The sequence below is a fragment of the Scyliorhinus torazame genome, chromosome 3 (genome assembly GCF_047496885.1).
Source record: "Scyliorhinus torazame isolate Kashiwa2021f chromosome 3, sScyTor2.1, whole genome shotgun sequence".
NCBI lineage: Eukaryota > Metazoa > Chordata > Chondrichthyes > Carcharhiniformes > Scyliorhinidae > Scyliorhinus > Scyliorhinus torazame.
The window spans coordinates 249331085-249356403 of NC_092709.1; the positions used below are offsets into that span (position 1 = coordinate 249331085).

At 46.7% G+C, this 25319-nt stretch overlaps 1 protein-coding gene across 2 annotated transcripts in view; it reads right to left on the minus strand.

Moving 5' to 3' along the window:
- The window catches only part of LOC140409045 (NAD(P) transhydrogenase, mitochondrial-like), a 343808-nt gene that overhangs the window by 210684 nt on the left and 107805 nt on the right, over positions 1 to 25319 (minus strand). For both annotated transcript variants that reach the window (XM_072497085.1, XM_072497084.1), the window contains exons 11-13: positions 9283 to 9444; positions 6272 to 6382; positions 1543 to 1688 (exon numbers count right to left, since the gene is read on the minus strand). In XM_072497085.1, coding sequence (XP_072353186.1) covers positions 1543 to 1688; positions 6272 to 6382; positions 9283 to 9444 — 419 coding nt within the window. The remainder of the gene's footprint in view (positions 1 to 1542; positions 1689 to 6271; positions 6383 to 9282; positions 9445 to 25319) is intronic.

Genomic DNA, 25319 nt, shown 5'->3' on the forward strand with positions numbered 1-25319 from the left:
TAATGTTGGGGATGTTGAAATCCCCTAATATAATTACCCTATTATTATTATTTTTATATGCCTCAGTAAATTGTCTACATATCTGCTCCTCTATTACGTGCTGACTGTTTGCGGATTACAATACAGTATCACATTGCTGGGAGTGTAAGTGGAAATAAGGAAATGGCAGTCAACATAAATGATTACTTGGTGTCCGTACTTACAGCAGATGAAGAGTTCAGCGTGCCGGACATAATAAGGAAACCAGTATTAAATCAGAGAAAGGGGCTTAACAAAATTGACATAAATAAATTAACAGTAACAAAGAAAAAATGAAATTAAAGTGACAAATGGAAAAAACCATGATAAATTCATATCCCAGGGGTTAAATTAAGTAGGTGAGAACATTACATGCATCCTAATTATGATCTTTGAAAGTATTCTTCATTCAGAAACCATTCATTTAGGTTCGGAAATTGCACACGTCAGTCCATTATTTGAGAAAGATGAGAGGGGGAAACCAAGGGATCATAGACCAGTTAGCCTAATATCTATTTTCATGAAATTACAATTCAGGATAGGACTGAATCTTGAAAATCGCAAGAGGATTTGAGCACAGGACTGAAGATGTCTTAAAAATAAAAGCAAATTACTGCGGATGCTGGAATCTGAAACGAAAGAGAAAATGCTGGAAAATCTCAGCAAGTCTGGCAGCATCTGTAGGGAGAGAAAAGAGTTAACGTTTCGAGTCCGATGACTCGTCTTGCTGCAATTGTATAGAGCCTTTGTGAGACCGCACCTCGAATATTGGTACAGTTGTGTGATTCCCCGGTCTACGGAAGGATATACTTGCCACAGAGGGAGTGCAGCGGAGGTTCACCAGACTAAGGTGTGGTGCCCAGAACTGCTCACAGTACTCCAAATGTGTTCTCGCCCTGTACAAATAAAGGGCAGTATTCTATCAGCCTTTTTGTTTATTTTCTGTCCCTGCCCTTAATACTTTAATGATTTTTTCAAAAAAAATTTAGAGTACCCAATTATTCTTTTCCAAGTAAGAGGCAATTTAACGTGGTCAATCCATCTAACCTGCACATCTTTGGGTTGTGGGCGTGAAACCCTCATAGACATGGGGAGAATGTGCAAACTCCACACGGACAAATACTTTAATGATCAATGTACATGTATCCCTAAGCCTCTTAGCAGATGATGTTGGGTCAATTGTTAATTTTAAAGTTAAGATTGATGGATTTCTGCTAACCAAAGGTATTAAGAGAGGGAGAGAAAGTGGGTCTATGGAGTTTGATAACAGGTCAGCTATGATGTCAGTGAATGGTGGAACAGGCTCATGGACTCAATGGTCTATCCCGTGCATATAAATGCAACCTACTGTTGTTGCTGATATTAGGTGTTCTATTGTCTGATACTAACATCACTCACCCTCAAGTGTGTAAGATACAGTTTGAAAAGAGTTCACAAAAATAGCACACAAATTTTTAAAAAAGACAAGTAAATCTGGCTTTGAGGAGCACATTTACAAATTCAATTCACAGAAAAGTATCTCACCTGTTCAATAGCATAATTATGGCTCAGTGCAACTGCATAACCTCCGACAAATACACCGCCAGGAAGCAGATACAGATAATTATGCTCTGGGGGATCAGTGGGCCGTTTAAACATATCAAGCATCTTCTTAGTGACCAAGAAACCACCTATAGTGAGCAGCAGCAGAACAAAATATCAAAGAACTGAAAACATCAATACTTTCAACAGGCAATAGCTTTTCAATAGGTCCTGTTGATTAGAAGCACAACTCTATGTGCCTGGAAGGAATTACATGATACAATTTTTAAAACATCTTCGAGGAAAGCCTTTTCTCAAATGCACTGGGGGCACACAAGAGGCAAATTCAAATTCCCGTTGGACAATTATCTGCACTGGGAACCATCCAATAATCGGATTTAAATCAAAGGGCACGATTCTCCAGAAAGATTTTGAAGTGTGGTAGCGAACGGGAATTGTCACAAGCTTCCCGGCGCTCGGTCCAGCGAGGCCGGCAGCATTATTCAACGTTAATTGGTCCATTCAACTAGGTCCCACTGGCTTCTCGTCACAAATGAAGGTTCGCCAGTACCGTGCTCGCCAGCCCCCTGCCAGCTCGCAACAATGGCGCCAAGGGACCAGCCCCAAGATTCGGGGATGCAGATCTGGAGAGGCTCCTAGATGCCGTGGAGGCCAGGAGAGATGTCCCGTTCCCCTGAGGGTCCAGAAAGGTCAGACATGGTGCTGCCTGAGATGGGGTGGCAGCGGCTATGAGCGCCGGGAGTGGGACCATGAGGACTGGCCTCCAGTGCCGGAAAAAAGTCAACAACCTACAATGGGCAGCACGAGTGAGAAGTGATCAATGCTCACCAACCCCCACCCTGAGACCTTTATGCCCCCCATGCGAGCATCCACCCCCCAACTCTTAATGCGGCCCCCAACCCTGCCTCGATACCCCCTCTCCTTTCACCACTCCCCCACCCCTCCCATCACTGTGAACCACGCGTGTGGCTAATGATGCACTCTCTGTGCCTCCTCAGGAAAAGCTCTCCCAACATTGGCAGGAGAGGACCTAGACTGTTGATGCGGGATTGGCAAGAGTTTGAGGGTCAGTGTGAGTGTTGGCTGTTCAGATGGAGAAGTGAGGCGATGCCTGGAGGGGAAAGAATGTGTGGAACTGTCACAGGAGTGTTGTTCAGAATGCTTGGGAAGACAGGGAGTGATGGATGCCACATGAAACTGGTATGACGCCTTTCCTGACTTAATGAGCTAATTAAACCTTTCCTGCAACTGTATCCAGGCACCACTTTCCTGCTGCTTCTGCAACTTTCAGCCACACCCGTTTAGTTTGGGTGGCTGGCTCCTGCCTCTCAACCAGTGGAGACAGCACATCCCTTTTGGCCCTCATCGCCTCCGATATGATCTCCAGGAGCAGTCAGAGAACCGGGGGAGTATCCTTCGCAGCTCTTCCCATCGTGTTCGCAACTTCAGCATTATTCAGAAGCAAGGTTTCCTGTAGGCATTCTGACCCACAAGAGTGTGGTTCATCATGACACAAGGCCCACTGAGACAACAAGTGGGTTCCTGACCTACTACTCTGTGTGTTCAGTTAGGATTCTGCCCATGGTGAGGTATGGTGGGAAAGCAGCCACTAATGGTTACAGGGTGCTTTTGAGATGGTTTGCAGAGAATGTGGTCCTCAGTAACCTCTGGTTGTTCACCAAATGAGGGGAAAACAAATTGCTTACTTCTATGTGGTCGAGGTTGTGAAAGGCACTCTGTAAATTCAACTTATTTTTTCGATACGGAACAAAAATTGATAAAGCCCTGAAATCAGATTTAGGCATGTTGTTCACAAAGCATAAAACTTCCAAGTGTCCAGGCAGTTTAGCAGCAAACAAACACTGAGAAATACAAAGTGCATTGATCAAGGGGGAGTATAAAAAGACGAATCATTAGTATAACATACTCTGGTACTAATTATCAGCAAAACCTTTAAGCTGCCAAAGTTAATTTCTATAAACCTGCTTAACAGGCATCTGTTTTCCTTTAGAAGAATGATTAAGAGTATTTCAAACTGGGGCATTATCTTTATGCATCATCCACGCATATGCATTTACAAGAAAATAGACTCAGCACATGTGATGATCAAATGTCTGAGATTAAACAGGAAATGAGTTAAATATTAGTTAAATATTTTGATTTCTGGTTAACAAAACCTTGTATTGACACAGCATTAATAATGTAGTAAATATCCAAAAACATTTTTATATAGCACCTTTCACAACCTCCAAGTCCCAAAGCACTTTACAACCAATGAAGTACTGCAGATGTGTAGGTATTGTTATAATGTAGGAAATGTGGCAGCCATTTGCTTACAGCAAGCTCCCACACACAGCATTGTGATAATCTGCTTTGGTTGGTTCATCAAGACATTTCAGTGGGGAAAATGGGTACCAAGCAGTAAAATTAGAATAAGGAGGTAACCAGAAGCATATGCAAAGGGTTGAGTTTTGAGGAAGCTTGTAAAAAAGTGAGCAGAGAGGCAGCAAAGTGTAAAAATGAAGTGCAAGTCACCATTGTCCCAGTGGAACATAGGCTGCTGTCCCCTTTGAGAGAGCTGACTGGTGGTAGTTTGACCTGAAGGTCACCACACATCAGGCAAGGGGCAAGGTTGAGAACGCGGGGCCTTCATGGATAGCCTCAGCTGGTGCGGGAATAGATCCCGCACTGCTGGCGTCCCTTCACATCACAAACCAACCATCCAGCCAACCGAGCTAACCAACCCCAATATTTAACAAGCCATTCCTGATTAAAAATTTGTTTGTCCTTTATGGGATGTGGGTCAGCAATTATTGTCCATCCCCGAGGGCATTTAAGAGTCAACCACATTGCTGTTGGCCTGGAGTCACATATAGGCCAGAACAGGTTAGGACGACAGATTTCCTTCCCTAAAGGACATTGAAGAACCAGATGGGTTTTTACGACCACCACAATGGCTTCATTGAATGGATTTATACTGAATTCAAATGTCACCATCTGCCATGGTTGGATTTGAATCCGGGTTCCCCGACAATCCCCTTATGCCACTGCCTCCACTTGCTAGTGTAGAGTGCCAAATGTAGAGACTTCGGGAGTGTAGCGGTGTATATCATATTGCTGGCTATGATGACTCTGCCCCTGAAAGTTGAGAATGCAAATACGAAGTCAAGGAACGTGCAGCCTGGTATGAAGGACTAGGAGTGATGGCAAAGGTTGGGGAACTGATGGAAGACATTGGAACATACTGGGAGGAATTTACTGGCCACCCCGCCACATGTTTTTCAGTGGGTGAGGCAGACCGCCAGCGGGATCGACCGGTCCCGCCATTGTCAATGGGATTTCCCACTGACAGCACCCCTCATCGCTGAGAAACCTGTGCGCCGACATGGGACCGGAATTTCCCACCAGTGTGAGCAGCCAGTAAATCCTGCCCCTTTTGGGAGATGAGGAGCCATTCGAGGTTGAGGGTGGTATTGGTTGATAGGACAGTTTTACATGAGTTTGTGTTATGTAGGTTGAAACTTGAAAAATGGTGAGGGAATATTTGGTATTTGGGGATATCCAGTCCAGGGGTGATGAAGGCAGAATGACTGCTCCAAAAGACAATTAATGCTGGAAGGTGGATATAGGCAGTATTGACAAAGGATGTAATACTGAGTGTGACGCTCACTGGGATCAAATAGGATCGTGGTGTAGAAGATAGATGAGTTGAACCTGAACTGACAATCAACCAGGAAACATGATGCGATTTGGGTGTGGTGTTTTTCTGTAATAAGAGCTGAAACTGGATAACTTTTTCTTACCTACTACCCATCGAGTAGGGGAAAATTAATAATTGTCACCTCTGGCGGAAAAACCGGTGCGAAGATTCCCACGCACACATAATAATTTTTTGGGGAGCCAGGGAAGAAACCTGCCGGAAAAGTGATATGTGGGGCCCGAAGTTGCCGGTAAGCCCGGCTTCACAGCGATCAGGGCATCATTTTTAAAGGTAGGCCCAATCTCAAAGTGAGAGGGCAGGCATGCCTCCCTGACCAACATCGCAGACATCTGGGCTTCAGTGCCTCTCCCCACACCTCTCTCTCCTCCCTCCACCCCCCATTCCAAAATCGCTGGCAGCAAGGGCCTTCCCAAAGGGTCTCCCTTCAAGCCCCACTCCTTCTCGCCAGCACAGAAGCCTTTCAGGCTCCCCACATCCCAATCGCCTGACCCAGTGCCCCTCTTCCTTCCCCCAAATGAACGAAACCCCACTATGTAGTCTCCAAATGACCCTGCTTCATGGTCCCTGGCAGTGCCAACGCGGCACCCTGGCAGTGCCAGTTTGGCAGTCAGGACGACCACCATGTCCACAACCGCCCGGTGCTCCAATGACCTCCGAGTCCCTCGGTGTGGTTATCACGTCTGTCCTCCAATGGTGGAGACCAGCAGTGATTTCCGCTGGCAAAACGCTGTGCTGGCAGGGAGGAGTCAGGGTGGGGGGAGGAATACCAGGACCCAGGAGCACTCTGTTCGACACACGGCACAGACCCTGTCTAGCGGCTCTCCCCTGGCAAAGTGGGATGTGCGCATTGCAACTGGAGAATCTCCCCTGTTGTATGTCTTACGATCAGCTAGAAAACGTCAATTATCCTAAATTACTTTGGGGACCATTGCCTCGGAACAATTTTATTTTGTTTAAACTAGATACAAGGTATGCCTAAATGAATCTTACCAGCAATATTAACCGAGGAAATGAAAGCTGCCAGCAAAGCAAGGCATTCTGGAGTATTTCCTGGTATATAACCTCCTCCCATCAATGCCAACCCACCAACTGCAGTTAAACCTGTTGGAAATTGAGGAAGAATAAGAGATGGAACTTTGGTGTTATCATCATTGTACTCCAACAAAAACTTTCCTTTTTTTGTCAGCATTAGGAAACCTTTTTTCCATGAAACCCATCAACATAACGGGGGCTTCTTTTTAATCCCTGGCCCCCATGTTAATACAGAACATCTGCCACGCACCCCTGCATCTCTAACCTAATCCCAGGTACAGACTTGCAGCAGAATTCCTGATTATCCTGGCCTCAAGGAGTTTAGCAGCAACTCAAAACACCAGAAACACTCAACCGCATGTCGGGAACATAATGTTATTGCGGAAGTGACATTTTCCCATTGAGTGCATCATCATGACAATGTTCCTGCCCATTTCTAGGTTGGCGCTTTGAACATCTGACATCACTGTAAGTGGGAAATTCCAAAAATGGCAGAACAGCTTCTCATCCAAGTTTTTAAACCTCGACTTCTTGGAGGCAGTGCACGTCAGAGGTAATTCAATCCCTCTGTAAAAACGTATTTCAACGATTAGTCCAGTACATAACCTGTACATTATCTCCTTCTTCATATCATAGAATCATAGAATTTACAGTGCAGGAGGAGGCCATTCAGCCCATCGAGTTTGCACCGGCCCTTGGAAAGAGCACCCTACCTCCACACCTCCACCCCATCCCCGTAACCCAGCAACCCCACTTATCCTTTTTGGACACCAAGGGCAATTTAGCAAGACCAATCCACCCAACCTGTACATCTTTGGACCATAGGAGGAAACTGAAGCACCCGGAGGAAACCCACACACACACAGGGAGAACGTGCAGACTCCGCGCAGACAGTGACTCAAGCCGGAATTGAACCTGGGACCCTGGAACAGTGCTAACCACTGTGCTACCGTGCCATCCATCAAGCCAGTTGCAAATTTTCCTTTACTCTTTTATAATTGGTAATTCCAAAAACTTTTACCTCTTCATCAATCACCGAGCTTACAACATCATCTCAGACCCTTCGACTGCACCACCCAAAATAAGCAGAGAACGTAACTCTTTATCTAACCTCAGGCTAGAGCAATCTGTTAACATATTCTCTTCTTTTAGGTGTTGATCAAACACTTTTCCCAACATACTCAGCCTTTATTTCAAATTTCCTGCCTGTCCAACGTTATTCTTCCTCCTATATCTACCCACTTTTACATTCAGTTACAATTTCAAATATTCTTATTTCTCGAGAAAAACATTTGGCTTAAGGGCAATGTTATTATGCACAAATTAAAAACTGTTCCTAAAGAATTCAAAGTGTGCATGATGGTGCTCCTGACTGATCCCTTCTCTACAGGAGTGCAGGTTGGAGATCTGGAGCATGAGATCAGCCTGCCTCATTTGTGGCTCTACCTATTTCCTGACTAATTTTACCTAGGAGGAAAATTTACCTCAACTTGTTCATTCAAAAGGCGATATCACTGAACATTTGGAACATCAGATCAAGTGAACAGAATAAGAAATAGAGACACCACAAAACAATCCTAATTACCATATCTGAACCCATAGCATTAAATATGTTCCCAATTCAACAACTACTGTACTTGAAATAAATTGGTCAAGCATCTCCAGCATGTATTTTAATAAAATACAAAGCGGTTGTTCGTGTGAAAGATTAAGGGGCACCTCGGTCCTCTGGAACTTCATCCCAGTTTTACTAAAGGCTGTTGGACCTTCTGGCCCTTGCCCACTCCCCATGCAACTTCCAAGCCAACACATTTCACCCGCCATCCAACTCCATGGCCCCTCATTGAAGACAATAAAGCATCAATAACAGAGGCTTCTGTCAAATACAGTCCTACACATGCTTGGCAAAGAGTCCAAACTTGTAAAAGGAATTTTCGCAGCTGGGGGCTCTGCTTTGACAGCTGGAAAAGCACTATTGACTTTGCTTGATTTACATTTTTAAGTGGTTATAATGAATTGTTTTTTTTGTAGTCTCTTTTGTCAATGTCTCAATGTTTAGTTGCACAAGATTAAGATGTGTGAAGTGTTTGGAGCCTCTGCTATTGATACTTCTGATACCGTCTGATTGACCGCTATATGGGGCGATAGGAACAGTAGTTTCTTTCTAAATAGTATTTATTTTCCTGAACAGGCCACACGTTGCATTATTAATGCATGGTTCTTTGGTATGTACATAATGCGTACTAGGTGAATGGGCATGAAAACACCATGAATTGGCATGGACAGAATGAAGAGCCATGGAAGGTGGATGTAGGGCATGACTTGGCATAGAAAGGGCATGGGAAAAAACTTAAGCACTTAAAAGTTTTAAAAGGTTCCCATATCCAGACCATGATTCATGGGTCCTCTGAGGGGCTGTGAGTCACCCAGAAGCTGGCCTGACTCCGAGAAAAGGGGCGAGGAGATGCCCACCCCCTCAGTGGAGATGTTCAGGTTTGGAGTGCAGGGTGTGGGCTCGCTACCCACACCCTCATCCTGTGCCAGCGAAAATTGGGGGTGCTGAAAATGGGGAAGGGAGTCCCAGAATGGGGTCCTGCCTGCCATTTTTAAATGAGTTCACAGTCGTTAGAACTCCTTGAAAATCTGGGCCGTGTTCTCAAGTCACAAAGTGGAACAATGCTGCTGGGGTAGATTCTCAGTAACAGTTCGAAGATTGCTTCAAAATCAACATATGGTCAAAATATGCCCCAAATTCTATTGCTGGTAATTACCAAATTGGAATAATTTTACAGTGACGGATGAAACATTAATTAGAATAAAAGTAAAGACACTGCAGCTGACTACAGCTATTTTAGGCAGTTGTCAAATTCTGTAACCAACAAACTTGCTAAAATAACCTGTAGCGACTCTCCTCACTTTTTAGGAAATTAAGTGACTTGAGTTATTTCCTTAATTACAGAAGTGCCTACCTGAGATGGCATTAGTAACGGACATAAGAGGAGAGTGAAGGGCTGGAGTGACTCTCCACACAGTTTGATATCCAACAATTCCAGCTAGTCCAAAAATAGTCACAATCTGTGTGAATGCAGCATTAGGGGCACAGATTCCGAGTCCCATCAAACTAGTTAGACCTATGAATAAACAAGAATATTGAAATACATCAAAACAGTAACAAATGGTGCAGGCTGGTGGGGGAAGGCGAGGTGGGATGGGGAAAGGAAGCAGAGAAGCAACAGTGGGTTTACTATTTAAAAAGCATAAATAGTACTGAAACCCTTTACACAAAGCTGTCCTCACCAATTCCACATGTATTTTTGTCATTTGAATACACTTTTGTACAAAAAGGTTAACTTTAAAAAGTCTTTCTTTGCTGAATTTTAGAAAGCTTTATTTTTAACATATCAAAGTCAACAACTTGAAATGGGAAGAAGCACGCAATAAAGAAATAAAACAGAGTGAACGTTGAACTTAAACAAATACAGCAGACTTAATAGCAAAATAAATCACTAATACATAGCAAGTGGTTCAGTCTTTCCCTTTAACAGATATGACTGATGCTGGGTCTTCAAATTCTTATTAGATCCGAATGGAAAATAGAAGGCAGTTGGAGGCTGACCAGATTTCTGATTTTTGAACTGATATCATTAATTTCCAATAAAAAGAAGCATGTACATTGTAGTGTCAATGAGCATTTGTCACAAAAACTGTAAAAGGTCAACATAAACTCCCACTTGGTTCACGAGTCATTCGCTAGCAGCTAGACAGCTAATGCTAGCAAACCTGCAGGGTATCCACTGATAGCTGGCGATAGCATAAGTTTCAGCAAAGTGTAACTGTAAAATATTGAACTAACTTGGGTGTTGCTAGGGATTTACACCCTTAAAAGCACTGCAGTCTGCTACATTCATTTGTTTAAGAATGCTAAAAGTAAAATCTAATTGTTAGCAGCTGTAAGTGTGCACGCACAAGCAGCTCAGGAATAATAAAGAATATTTATTTTATCCATTTATTCTTTCCTTTGATTGTTTTTCTACAAGGGAAGGGAAAGAGGATTACAGAGATTCCATTTGTATTAACTTTACATTATCATATCTTGTTTGTAAACTGTTGTGCCATTAAATGCTATGAACTAAAATTAAAGAAAGAAGCTGATATAATAAATTGGTTGTCTCATGCTTCCTCCTGCTTTGACCCCAGGCAAAACACTCACAGTTTTATTTGCACAAATTTACTGCCAGGATTGAGCAGTATCTCTGGAGAGTTTTCAAGGGTTTGAAAAACCTGGAGCTGGATTCTCTGTTTCAGGGACTATGTCCCCAAGGTGTAGTGATCTCTATGTGTGCATGTACACAAGGGGTTAATGTGTCATCAGTAGCACCACATGATCACTAGAGGGTCGGACCAACAGGGGTATAAAAGGCAGCCACATTGGGTCTCTCTCTCTCTCTTGGGTGCACTGTGATCAAAGCAACAGCAGACTAGTTTAGATGGCCAGTGGAGTTATGTATAGTTACCACAGTTAGATCTTGTTAACCTTATCACTAGTATCAAAGTTAAAGTAAAGAATTCATGTAAATATTGTTGTAGTTACTCAATAAACCTTTTGTTACTACTGGAAGAGTTCGAATCTTCTTCATCGGGATTCAGAATACCACATCACTAACCAAGGATTGAGTAGCACATGTTGCCTACCACACAGGTAACAAAACACGGTACCAGTCGAGCGGCTTTAACAGAACTAGTTAGATAAGGTTAGACAAAAAGAGAAGAAAAGGAGACGACTGGACATTCGACTGTGGAAGACTTCGCAGCAAATGGATCCTCGACGACTAACTATGGGACTCATTGTACCTCTAGGGCAGCTGGAAACAACCGGTAATTTAAGTTATGACTGGAAAATACTTGGAACAGATATTCCAAATATTTATTGCAGCTAATGGTTTAAGCACGGCCTCTAACGCAACAAAATAGCACTACTACTCATAATAGGAGGGCATGAAGCTAGAGAAATCTATAATTGCTTTAATTACTTAGAAGGTGAAGACGACATCAAAATAGAAGTAATACTCAACAAATGTGATGAACACTGTAAGAGTCAGTCTGGTGAGATGCTGGAAAGATTTAACAATTGTCATAAATGCCAGAGAAACGGAGGGCCCATCACTGATTTTATTTCAAATCTCAAGTTAATACCACAAGGCTGTGATTATGCTGATTTCAGAGACACTGTGATAATGAATCAATTAATTTCTGGACTATATGATAAAAATTTGAGGGAAGAACTATCACAAAATAAGCATCTAACTCTAGAAACTGCTGTACAAAAATGCCTTGCTTAAAAACAAAATCAATACTGTGAGTCTTTACAAACATAGAATCAGTATCTAGAAAACAAAATCAGTAAAAATGGCGCTTATTCATAGCCCTGCAAGGGGCTAGCAGGGACCCGGCGGGAAGCTCGCAGCTTTAGCTTCAGATATGGGCCCCTGCACTTCTGGGTCAGAGGCCGTGCATGCGCAGTAGCGGCCTCCAGCGGCCGCGCCATGCTTCATGGCGGACTCAGACCGTGGAGCTGGACCTCCCAAATAGTGCTCCCGATCGGCCACACGCCCGACTCTGTCCATCAGTCTAAAAATACCCTGGGCCCGTACGAGGCCCCCCTTGCCCTCTGATCGGCCCGCCCCCGACCATGCCTGCTGAGTCCATGAGTAGTCCACGCCGTCGAAACTTCGGCCGGTCGGGGGCAGAGAATGGCGTAGCGGGCCTCCAGCAATGGCTGCAGGGACGGGATATGCGGCGCAGCCTCTCTCTGAGTACGCCGCTTTTTGGGGCCCGGAGAATCGGGGAACTAGCGCCGGTCCCGATTCCATGCGCGGAAATGGATTCTCCACCCCGGCATCGGACGTGATTTTGCCGTCAGGGCGCGGAGAATCCAGCCCCTGACGGTAGCTAGCTAGCTGTTTCCTGATTTTTGGTTTCATAGATGTTTGAAACAGTTACATTTCTATTCAGAAGTTTATTGTTCAAACTTTAAAATCTGAACACCATTGTAATGAAAGTTACATGATGAATACTTGCCAACTAAGGATCTTTATCAGGGCTATTACAGTAGTTCATTTGCATTGTGCTTCCTGCCGTGTCAACCCTGCCCCTCTTACCCTCAAATGTATAACTTTTGAGATTTTGCTCATTTTTCAAATAATTGAACTAAGTTGAACACATTTCTCACAAAAGTTCTTATCCCTATTAGCATACAACTCCTGCAGCCAAGATAGGTGGTCATTTTAATTATCTTGAAGTTTATTCAATGAATCATAAGAGTGCATTCCATTGATTAATCATGTAAAGGCCCTTCCTGTAGATTCCCTTTTCCCTTTTCTTTAATTTTGCTGTTGTCATTTTGATCCATGGATGCTTAATGGACATGTACCTTTAAGTCGAGCAGGGGAAGTGAGGAATTCTAAACTTACAAAAGAGAACACTGTGCTCTTCGGACAGCACAACCCCGCACCAGAGAAATCAGTCGGCTCAGTTCAATTGGTTGGCTGGTAGCCAATGAATTGGCCAAAAGGCTGTCTTCTGTCCAGTAATAGGCGGTGATTGGATCCTGCCCATCTGGGGTAATTTTTCAGAGAACCATGGAAAGCCAGTTGTGAGTCCTGTATGCTCAGAGAAGAAACTTCTCTCTCTTTCTCTCTTGCTTTCCTCCAGAAAGGCTACAGTGTTGTATAGAGAACTGAGTGAATCTACAGTGAAAATTCATTACCGATTGAAAGCAGAAACTTCGACCTGAAAGCCTAAATTGAAGAAAGGTGTGCAAGAAAACAACCATCTGAAACAAAGACTCTTATCCTTTTCACTTTTATCATTATTTTACACCCCTATTTTCCCCTGTGTTTGTCTGTCTTGTGTGTGTAGAGGGTGGGGTAAGTGTGGGGGTGGGGGGTGGGGGGGGGGGTAGGAATTAGATCATAATTAACCTATTGTATTTACTGCATATTTAATCATAGCCAATTGTGTTTATATTTACAAACCTGGTGACTGTAGATATTGGTCTGCCAAGATCCAAAAATTTTGGATGTTTTACTAAGAATTATTTATTAATTTAATCTCCGGGTCGAGGGGGACTGGAATTGATCGCACACTAGCCCAGGGGGTCGTAACAAACATTTCACCCCATAGAATACTGGCAGCAAAGTTGATAGCCCACAATATTAGACAATAAAGAATGAAGCAAAGAAACCTTGATGGGGGAGATTTGAATTTGCATTCTCTGAATTATTAGTCCAGGCCTCTGGATTACAATTCCAGTAGCATAACTACTTCAAATTCCACCAAGGCCATTCTGAATTCACGAAATCTGATAACCTATATATCAATACAAAACATGCCCACAGAAAACTGCCCAATAGTTGTTTAAGCCCCAACTGGTACAACAATATCCTTCAGGGAAAAGAACCTGCCATTCCAAACAGGTCTGGCCAACATGACTCCAGACCCACACTATGTTGTTGACCTCAATGTTGCTCTGAAGTGGCTCTGCAAGTTCATCAGTTGTAAAAATAATCACCATCACTCCAATACCAGGGTAACAAGGGATGGGCAACATATAGACATCCCAAGAATAGTCCAATTGATATCCCAAGAATAGTCCAATTAAATCCACTCTGTTTTAATCACTGTACTAAGTTTTTTTAAAGTATTTTTAAAAATATAATTTTCCTGTAAAATTGGCAGGATATAAACCTTTAATTACTATTATTAAAATGCATAATTTGGGGGTGGATTTATTTTATCCCAAGACATGGCAAACACTTCCCAGAGCAAAAATACAAGTGATTCAACAACTGGATGACTAGCATTATGAGCACAGGCCTGGGTTAAGGGGAGGGGGCACAGAGGTGGATTAAGAAAGGTGAAGGGTGCACAGGTGATGTCTTTATTCTGCACCACTCAGCTGTTCTGTCAGTATTTGAGTCACCATGTCAAATCAAACTGCTCTTTGACACGGCCTGGCTGGGTGTGACTCCAGTGCAAAACCTACATACATGGCCAGGATGTATATAATGAGAACTGTGTTATCACGTGAAACATAATTGAGCAGGCCTTTAGGGTGCTCAAGAAATGTTTTGGCTGCCTGGACCTCTCTGCTTGCAGTTTTCAGAAGAGCATGCATGATTTGTTGGGGTCAGCTGCATGCTGCACAACTCCGCCGTCATGTATGCTGCCACTGAAGTGCTCATCGGAGTCCTCGACAGCTGAACTCAAGTGCATTGCCGCCCTCTAGGAAACTGCCAGCTGTGCAGTCTCTCCCCCTGCCTTGGTAGCAGCCAACCCATGCCAGTTGACTGACTGTGTACAGAACCCCCTCTGTGCTACCCTCTAAAGAGCGCATAGTGCCATATCTGAGCTGGTTGCCACAAGTTGAAGATTGATAAAGATGTTCCACCATGATCACATTTCTGCTCCTCTTAGACTTAGAAACATGGAATGGTTACAGCAGAGGGGGGCCACTCAACCCATTAAATCCATGCCAGCAACAGTCTCTGAAAAAGCAATTCAGTTTGCCCCACTCCCCTGTCCTTAACCCGTACCCCAGAAAATTATTCTCTTCAGATGTTTATCCATTTTCTTTGAAGTTCTAAGTGAATCTGTCACCAGCACACTCTCAGGCAGCGCATTCCACATCCTAACCAGTACCTGCAAAAAAAAAAAAGCTTTTTCCTCAAATTACCGATAGTTCTTTTGTCAGTCACCTGAAATTGTTATCCTTTGGTTCTTGATCCATCTGCAAATTGGGACAGGTTCCCTCTATCCATTCTGTCTAGACCCCTCATGAATTTGAACACCTCCAACAAATCTGCCCTTAACCTTCCTCTTCTCCAAGGAGAAGAACCCCAGCTCCTCAAATTTATCTGCCGAGCTAAAGTCCATCAATACTGGAACCATTCTCGTGATTCTTTTCTGCACCCTCTCCAGTGCCTTCACATCCTTCCTGAAGTGTAGCATTGAACACAATACTACAGTTGAGGCTGAACCACAGTTTTAGAAACATTCCTTGCTTTTATACACTATGCCTCTATTTATAGAGCGCAGCATCCTTAACCAGTTTCTCAATGTTCTCTGCCACCTTCACCGATTTGTGCACATACATCTCCAGGTCCTTCTCTTCTTGCACCCTCTCTATTTTATTTTGCCTTTCCTCGTTCTTCCCACCAAACTGTTTCACGCTTCTCTACATTAAATTACATCTGCATTGTACCTCCTATTCCACCAGCCTGTTGCCCCGTGAAGTCTATCGCTATCTCCTCACAGTTCACAATACAAGTTCAAAATTACACATCACCTGCAAATTTTGAAAATATGCTCTGCAGACTCAAGCTAAGGTCATTACAGATCAAGAAATTCACAGAATAATACAGTGAAGAGGCTCTTCGGCCCATCGAATCTGCACTGACACATGAAAAACTCTTCACCTGCCTACCTACTCCCATTTGCCAGCACTTAGCTCATAGCCTTGACTGTTAAGACGTACCAAGTGCTCATCCAGGTACTTTTTAAAGGATGTGAGGCAACCCACCTCTACCACCCCCCCAGGCAGTGCATTACAGACCATCACCACCAGCTGGGTAAAAAAGGTTTTCCTCAAATCCCCCCCCCCCAAACCTTCTGCCCCTGACGTTGAACCTGTGTCCCCTTGCAACCGACCCTTCAACTAAGGGGAACAATGGCTCCCTATCCACCCTGTCCTTGCCCCTGATAATCTTGTATACCTCGATCAGGTTGCCCTTCAGTCTTCTCTGCTCCAGCAAAAACAACCCAAGCCTATCTAACCTCTCTTCATAACTTAAATGTTCCGTCCCTGACAACACCCTGGTGAATTGACTTTGCAGCCCCTCCAGTGCAATCGCTTCCTTCCTATAATGTGGCGACCAGAATTGCGCACAGCACTCCAGTTGTGTCCTTACCAAAGTTCTATACAACTCCAACATGACCTCCTTGCTTTTGCAATCTATGCCTCGATTGACAACGGCAAGTAAGTGTTCCATATGCATTTTCACCGCCTTATCAACCTGCCCTTCTGTCTTTAGAGTTCTATAGACAAACACGCCAAGGTCCTCGAAACTTCCCAGTGTCAGGCCATTCATTGACTACTTCCTTGAACACTTCCTTGTCAAATTACTCCTTCTAAAGTGTATCACCTCACACTTTTCAGGGTTAAATTCCATCTGCCACTTTTCTGCCCATTTGACCATCCCGTCTACATCTTCCTGTAACTCAAGACACTCAACCTCACTGTCAACCATCCGGCCAATCTTTGTGTCATCCGCAAACTTACTGATCCACCTCCAACATAGTCATCCATGTCGTTTATATAAATGACAAATAATCGGGGACCAAGCCACTGGACACTGGCTTCCAGTCACTAAAGCAATTGTCTGTCATCACCCTCTGCCTTCTAACAGCTTATCAAATAACCCTGTATCCCATGTGCATTTACCTTTTTTATAAGTCTCCCATATGGGAGCTTGTCAAAGGCTTTGCTGAAATCCATGTAAACTACATCAATTGCACTGCCTCATCTACACACCTGGTCGCATGCTCAAAAAATTCAATCAAATTTGTTAGGCATGACCTCCCTCTGACAAAGCCATGCTGACTATTCCTGATCACACCTTGCCCTCCAAGTGGAGACAGATTCTCTCCTTCAGAATTTTCTCCAATAATTTCCCTACCACTGACCTGAGACTCACTGGTCTGTAGTTCCCTGGCTTATCTCTACAACCTTTCTTAAATAGTGGGACCACATTAGCTGTTCTCCAGTCCTCTGGCACCTCCCTCCACACCCCCCCCCCTCCCCTTGGCCAGATAGGAATTAAAAATTTGGGTCAGAGCCCCTGCAGTCTCCTCCCTCGCCTCCCGCAACATCCCGGGACACAATTGCCCAGACCTGGAGACTTGTCTACTTTTAAGCCTGCCAACACCTCCAATACCTTGTCAATCCCTTTGACAATTTGCTCAAGAACCTCACAGTCTCTCTCCCTGAGTTCCATATCTACATCTGCATTCTCTTGGGTGAAGACAGGTATGAAGTATTTGTTCAACCCCACCCTATAAATGTCCTCTGGCTCCACACACAAATTTTCCCCATGGTCCCTAATGGGCCCTACTCTTTCCGTGGTTATCCTCTTCCCATTGGTATACTTACAGAATATCTTGGGATTTCCCCCTACTTTTACCAGTCAGATTTTCTCATTTCCCCTCTTTGCTCTCTTTATTGCTTTCTTAATTTCTCCATCCTACACTTTCTGTACTGCACTAATGCCTCCGTTGATTTGCTCCCTTTGTACTTGCTAAACACCTCTTTTCCTTCTCATCGTATCCCGAATGTCTCTGGTCATCCATGGTTCGCTGGACATGTTACTCTTTCCTATTGCCCTAGAGGGAACATGTTGGGCCTGTACCCTCTCCATTTCCTTTTTGAATGTCACCCCCCTCCCCACTGCTCTTCTGTCGATTTCCCCACAAGTAACTCTTTCCAGTCTACCTTGGCCAGATCTTGCCTTATTTTACTAAAATCCACTTTTTCCCAATCTAAAACTCTTTTTTGCAACATGTCTATTTCTTTGTCCATAATAAACTTAAATTGCACCATGTTGTGGTTGCTATCACCAAAATGCATCCCATCAATACATCAACCACCTGTCTGGCTTCAGTCCCCAGAATTAGGTCCAGCACTGCACCGTCCCTTGTTAGACCCTATATATATTGAGCTAAAACGTTTTCCTGTATACATTTTAAGAACTTCACTCCATCTAAGCCCTTAATTCAGTGACTATCTCAATTAATGTTGAGAAAGTTGAAATCACCTGATATATTTGCCGTATCATTATTTTTACCCACCTCTGCAAATTGAGCACATATTTGCTCCTCAATTTCCTGCTGATTATCTACGATTATCTATAATAAACACCTAGCAATCTGACTGTCCCTTTTTATTCCTAAACTCTACCCACAAAGTTTCATTTGATGCCCATCCAAGGTAAGGGGCATCAAATGGAATATTTGTTTTTGGGACTTTGTTCCCACGCTGTCGTAAAACCTGTGGACTTTCATCCCAGAAAAACTGGCGTGAAAGGGTCACATATTCCTAGCCCTGCAGGTACCCGGCGTAAAACCAGCAGTTTCTGCTGCAGATACGGGCCCCCGCACTTCCGGGTCGGAGACCGCGCATGCGCACGGCGGCAGCCTCCAGCGGCCACGCCGTGCTCCATGGCGGACTCAGACCGCGGAGCTAGACACTAAAAATAGACCCCCGATCAGCCACCCGCCCGACCCTGACCGCCCGCCCAAACATTGCCCGGCCGCGTAATAGGTCCCCCCTGACGTCCGATCGGCCCGCCCCCGACCAGGGCGGCCGTGGACTGAGGCCGCGATTTCAACGTCGGAGTGCGGAGAATCCAGCCTATCATCTCTCCTTAGTGCAGTAACTGTCTCCTTAACTAATAATCCAATGCCTGCTCCTCTTTTATCCCCTCCTCTGTCTTGCCTGAAAATTCTATAGCCCGGGATGTTGAACTGCCAATCCTGCCCCTCCCATAACCATGTCTCCCTGATGGTTACTGTATTACAATTCCATGTATCAATCCTCGCCCTTATCTCATCCTTTTACTTGTAAAACTCCTGGCATTAAAGTAGAGGCAATCCAGCCATGACTTAGTCCCTTGTTATGCTGTGTCCCTATTCTGCTAACAGTCTACGTCCCCTCCCCCTGCTGAATTAATTTAAACTCCTCCCAACAGCACTAGCAATCCTACCAGCAAGGATGTTCGTCCCACTCTGGTTCAGATGTAGACCGTCCCGCTTGTATAGGTCCCACCTTCCCCTGAAACGGTTCCAGTGGGCAATGAAGTGGCAAATTAGAGTGGGCAATGAAGTGGCAAATGAAATACAATGTGGAAAAGTGTGAGGTTATGCACTTTGGAAGGAGGAATCTAGGCATAGACTATTTTCTAAATGGGGAAATGCTTCGGAAAGCAGCAGCACAAAGAGACTTGGGAGTCCTTGGGCGAAATTCTCCCCCAACGGCGCGATGTCCGCCGACTGGCGCCCAAAACGCCGCCAATCAGACGGGCATCGCGTCGCCCCAAAGGTGCGGAATGCTCCGCATCTTTGGGGGCCGAGCCCCGACATTGAGGGGCTAGGCCGGCGCCGGAGGGATTTCCGCCCCGCAAGCTGGCGGAAACGGTGTTTGTTGCACCGCCAGCTGGCGCGGAAATGACATCCCCGGGTGGCGCATGTGCGGGAGCGTCAGCGGCCGCTGAGAGTTTCCCGCGCATGCGCAGTGGGGAGAGTCTCTTCCGCCTCCGCCACGGTGGAGGCCTTGGCGGAGGCGGAAGGGAAAGAGTGCCCCCACGGCACAGGCCCGCCCGCGGATCGGTGGGCCCCGATCGCGGGCCAGGCCACCGTGGGGACCCCGGGGTCAGACCGCCCCCACGACCCCCCCAGGACCCCGGAGCCCGCCCACGCCTCCTTGTCCCGCCGGTAAATACCTACTTTAATTTACGCCGGCGGGACAGGCAATTTCTCGCCGGGACTTCGGCCCATCCGGGCCGGAGAATCGAGCGGGGGGGCCCGCCAACCGGAACGGCCCGATTCCCGCCCCCGCCGAATATCCGGTACCGGAGACTTCGGCGGGATTCACGCCGGCCAACGGCCATTCTCCTACCCACTGGGGGGTCGGAGAATGATGCCCCTTGTTCATGATTCTCTTAAGGTTAATGTGCAGGTTCAGTCGGCAGTTAAGAAGGCAAATGCAATGTTAGCATCCATGTCAAGAGAGTTAGAATACAAGACCAGATATGTACTTCTGAGGCTGTATATGGCTCTGGTCAGACCCCATTTGGAGTATTGTGAGCAGTTTTGGGCCCCGTATCTAAGGAAGGGTGTGCTGGCCTTGGAAAGGGTCCAAAGGAGGTTCACAAGAATGATCCCTGGAATGAAGAACTTGTCATATGAGGAACGTTGGAGTTTAGAAGGATGAGAGGGGATCTTATTGAAATGTACAAGATACTGCGAGGCCTGGATAGAGTGGACGTGGAGAGGATGTTTCCACTTGTAGGAAAAACTAGAACCAGAGGTAACCATCTCAGAATAAAGGGACGATCCTTTAGAGATGAGGAGGAATTTCTTCAGCCAGAGGGTGGTGAATCTGTGGAACTCTTTGCCACAGAAGGCTGTGGAGGCCAATTCACTGAGTGTTTTTAAGACAGAGATAGATAGGTTCTTGATTAATAAGGGGGTCAGGGGTTATGGGGAGAAGGCAGGAGAATGGGGATGAGAAAATATCAGCCATGATTGAATGGCGGAGCAGACTCGATGGGCCAAGTGGCCTAATTCTGCTCCTATATCTTATGGTCTTATGGTCTAGGAATCTAAAACCCTCCCTCCTGCACCAACTCTTAAGCCACACATTCATCGCCGCTATTCTCCGAATACAAATTCAGTGGTCCTAATACAGACGCCTGGGGAATCCCACTGTATAACTTACTTCAGCCTGAAAAATAACTGCTGACCACTACTCTGTTTCCTGTCATTCAATCTACTTCCCTCCATGCTGCCACATTCCCTTTAATGCCACGGGCTTCAACTTTGCTGTTTAGTCCATTACGTGGCGCTTTATCAAATACCTTCTAGAAGTCTCTATGCACTACATCAATACATTCATCTCATCAACATCTGTTTCTTTCTCAAAAAACTCAGCCAATTAGTTATTGCGAGGGGAATGGAATACAAAAGTAGAGAGGTTATAATCATAATAATCTTTATTAGTGTCACAAGTAGGCTTACGATTACTGTGAAAATTATACAGGACACTCGTGAGACCAGACCTGGAGTAGAGTACAGTATTGCTCTCCTTATTTAAGGAAGATGTAAATGCATTGGAACAGTTCAGAGAAGATTTACTAGACTAATACCTGGAATGGGCAGGTTGCCTTATGAGGAAAGGTCAGACAGGCTCGGTTCACATCCTCCACAGACCAAAAGAGTAAGAGGCGACTTAATTGAAACATACAAGCTCCTCAGGGGTCTTGACATGGGGTAGCACGGTAGCATAGTGGTTAGCACAATTGTTTCACAGCTCCAGGGTCCCAGGTTCGATTCCCGGCTTGGGTCACTGTCTGTGCGGAGTCTGCACGTTCTCCCTGTGTCTGCGTGGGTTTCCTCCGGGTGCTCCGGTTTCCTCCCACAGTCCAAAGATGTGCAGGTTAGATGGATCGGCCATGCTAAATTGCCCTTAGTGTCCAAAATTGCCCTTAGTGTTGGTTGAGTGGGGTTACTGGGTTATGGGGATGGGGTGGTGTGGGCTTGGGTAGGGTGCTCTTTCCAAGAGCCGGTGCAGACTCGATGGGCCGAATGGCCTCTTTCTGCACTGTAAATTCTATGATTCTATGACAGGATGGATATGCGGAGGATGTTTCCTCGTGTGGGAGAATCTAGAATTAGGGATCACTCTTTAATAATAAGAGGCCACTCATTTAAAATGGAGATGAGGCAAAATGTTTTCTTTCAGAATATGGTGAGTCTTCGGAACTCTCTTCAGAAAAGGCTGTGGAAGCAGAGTCTTTGAATATTTTTAAGGCAGAGGTGGATAGATCCTTGGTAAGCGAGTGGGCGATAGCTTATCGGGGGTGATGCACAATCAATTACTCGTGAGACAAGGAGAGTCATACTAATCGGCTTTAATCAGCTAGAACTGTACCCAGCAGCTCCGATACAGAAAGTGAAGGCTGCCGGGCCGGCATGGGTTCTCATACCCCGCCTCTCAGGGCGGAGCTACGTACGTTGGTCAATGGTAGACTCCTAGGTCTGGCCAATGGGCATCCACCTCTCAGGTACTGCAATACCTGGTATTACCACATTCACCCCCTGTTAAAAAAAGAACCCAGCGGGGTGATGGCCAGTGTTACTGTCGCCTTTTGCATGGTAGGACCAGGTATTGCAGGTACCATGATGTCGAGGGTAACAGAGAAAGTTTTTATTGTTTTATGGTGCAGCAATCAGACGATCGGGTGGCCTGGTCGTCCTTCTGGAGCGTCTGGGCTTCGGTGGTGATCCTGGTGTAGGCCCCGGTGGATATAGCTCCGGGAACGTGGTGTCTTCCTCCCTGGCAGCTTCGTCACCCCTCGGCGGCGCTGTTGGGGCGAAAAGTGGGCAGGGGGAGGTGCGCCTGTAGGGGGCGTCAGTGCCTGTTCGGCGCTGAGTAGGGGCGGCGGCAGTACTGACCCTCCGGTCAGGTGCTGCGGGGAGGGTGGGGGTGGGGGCAATGGTGCGGGTGCGCGTCGGGCTCCGGCGGGCTCCAGATCCCGAAGGGAGACCATATCTTGGCGGCCGTCAGGGAACGCTACGTAGGCGTACTGGGGGTTGGCATGCAGCAGGTGGACCCTCTCGACCAACAGGTCCGACTTGTGCGCCCTCACATGTTTCCGCATCAGGACAGGTCCGGGTGTCGCTAGCCAGGTTGGGAGCGAGGTCCCGGAGGAGAACTTCCTGGGAAGACAAGGAGACATCCGTGAGGTGTCTGGTTTGTGGTAGTACAGAGCAGCGACCGAATGGAGTGAAGGGACACTCGGAGCACTTCTTGCCAGCGGGAGACTGGGAGATTCCTGGACCGAAGGGCCAGCAGGACAGTCTTCCAGACCGTTCTGTTCTCCCTCTCTACCTGCCCGTTTCCCCGGGGGTTGTAACTGGTCGTCCTGCTGGAGGCAATGCCCTTGCTGAGCAGGAATTGACGCAGTTCGTCGCTCATGAAGGAGGACCCCCTATCACTGTGTATGTATGCGGGGAAACAGAGCAGTGCAAAGATACCCGGGAGGGCCTTGATGACGGTGGTTGTGGTCATGTCTGGGCAGGGGATGGCGAATGGGAACCGGGAGTACTCGTCAATCACGTTCAGGAAATACGTGCTGCGGTCGGTGGAGGGGAGGGGGCCTTTGAAATCCATGCTGAGGCGTTCAAAGGGACGGGAAGCCTTTATCAGGTGCGCTCTCTCTGGCCGGTAGAAGTGCGGTTTGCACTTCGCGCAGATTTGGCAGTCCCTGGTGACGTTCCTGACCTCCTCGATGGAGTAGGGCAGGTTGTGGGTCTTGATGAAGTGGAAGAAACGAGTGACCCCCGGGTGGCAGAGGTCCTCGTGGAGGGATCGGAGGTGGTCCACTTGTGCTGTGGCACTAGTGCCGCGGGACAGGGCATCAGGAGGCTCATTTAGCTTCCCCGGACGGTACAAGATCTCGTAATTGAAGGTGGAGAGTTTGATCCTCCACCACAAAATCGTGTCGTTTTTTATCTTGCCCCGCTGTGCATTATCGAACATGAAGGTGACCGACCGTTGGTCAGTGAGGAAAGTGAATCTCCTGCCGGCCAGGTAATGCCTCCAGTGTCGCACAGCTTCTACTATGGCCTGGGCATCCTTTTCGACCGAGGAGTGGCGAATTTCAGAAGCATGGAGAGTGCGGGAGAAGAAAGCCACGGGCCTGCCCGCTTGGTTGAGGGTGGCCGCCAGAGCTACGTCGGACGCGTCGCTCTCGACCTGGAAGGGGAGGGACTCGTCGATGGCGCGTATCGTGGCTTTTGCGATATCCGCTTTGATGCGGCAGAAGGCCTGGCGGGCCTCCGTCAACAGGGGGAAGGTTGTGGACTGGATCAGGGGTCGAGCCTTGTCTGCGTAATTAGGGACCCATTGTGCATAATAGCTAAAGAAGCCGAGGCAGCGCTTTTGGGCCTTGGGGCAGTGAGGGAGGGGGAACTCCATGAGGGGGCGCATGCGTTCAGGGTCGGGGCCTATGACTCCCTTTCGCACTACGTAGCCTAGGATGGCTAGACTGTCGGTGCTAAACACACATTTCTCCTTATTGTAGGTCAGATTAAGGATATTCGCGGTCTGGAGAAATTTTCGGAGGTTGGTGTCGTGGTCCTGCTGGTCATGGCCGCAGATGGTGACGTTATCAAGATACGGGAACGTTGCGCGTAAGCCGTACCGGTCAACCATTCGGTCCATCTCACGCTGGAAGACCGAGACCCCGTTTGTGACACCGAAGGGAACCCTTAAAAAGTGATAGAGCCGCCCATCTGCTTCGAAGGCAGTGTACTGGCGGTCACCATTACAATGGAGGGGCAGCTGGTGGTAGGCAGACTTGAGATCCACTGTGGAGAAGACTTTGTATAGCGCAATCCTGTTTACCAGGTCGGCTATACGGGGGAGAGGGTACACCTCCAGCTGCGTAAACCGGTTGATGGTCTGGCTATAGTCGATGACCATCCTATGTTTCTCCCCGGTCTTTACCACCACTACTTGAGCCCTCCAGGGGCTGTTGCTTGCTTCGATGACCCCTTCCTTCAGCATCCTTTGGACCTCGGACTTGATGAAGGTCCGGTCTTAGGCACTGTACCATCTGCTCCTGGTGGCGACGGGTTTGCAATCCGGGGTGAGGTTCGCAAACAGGGAAGGCGGTTCGACCTTAAGGGTCGCGAGGCCGCAGACAGTAAGGGTCGCCGAATTTAAAAGTTAGGCTTTTCAGATGGCACTGGAAATCCAGCCCAAGGAGGGTGGCTGCGCAGAGGTGCAGCAGGACGTACAGGTGAAAATTGCGGAATTCCCTGCCTTGGACAGTGAGGTTCGCTAGGCAGAACCCCTTTATCTCCACTGCATGTGACCCGGAGGCCAGGGAGATCCGTTGATTTACGGGATTGGTGACAAGGGAACAGCGCCTTACCGCGTCGGGGTGGACGAAGCTTTCCGTGCTCCCGGAGTCGATCAGGCACGACGTCACGTGGCCGTTGATAGCGATCGTTGTGGTGGCTTTTGCTAGCGTCCGGGGCCGACTCTGGTCCAGGGTCACGGAGGCCAGCTGTAGCAATGGGGAGTTCCGGTCAGGCAGCGTGGAGTCGGCGGTGCTGGGGGCTTGAGGCCGGTTCAGGGTAACGGAGGCCAGCTGCAGCAAGGGGG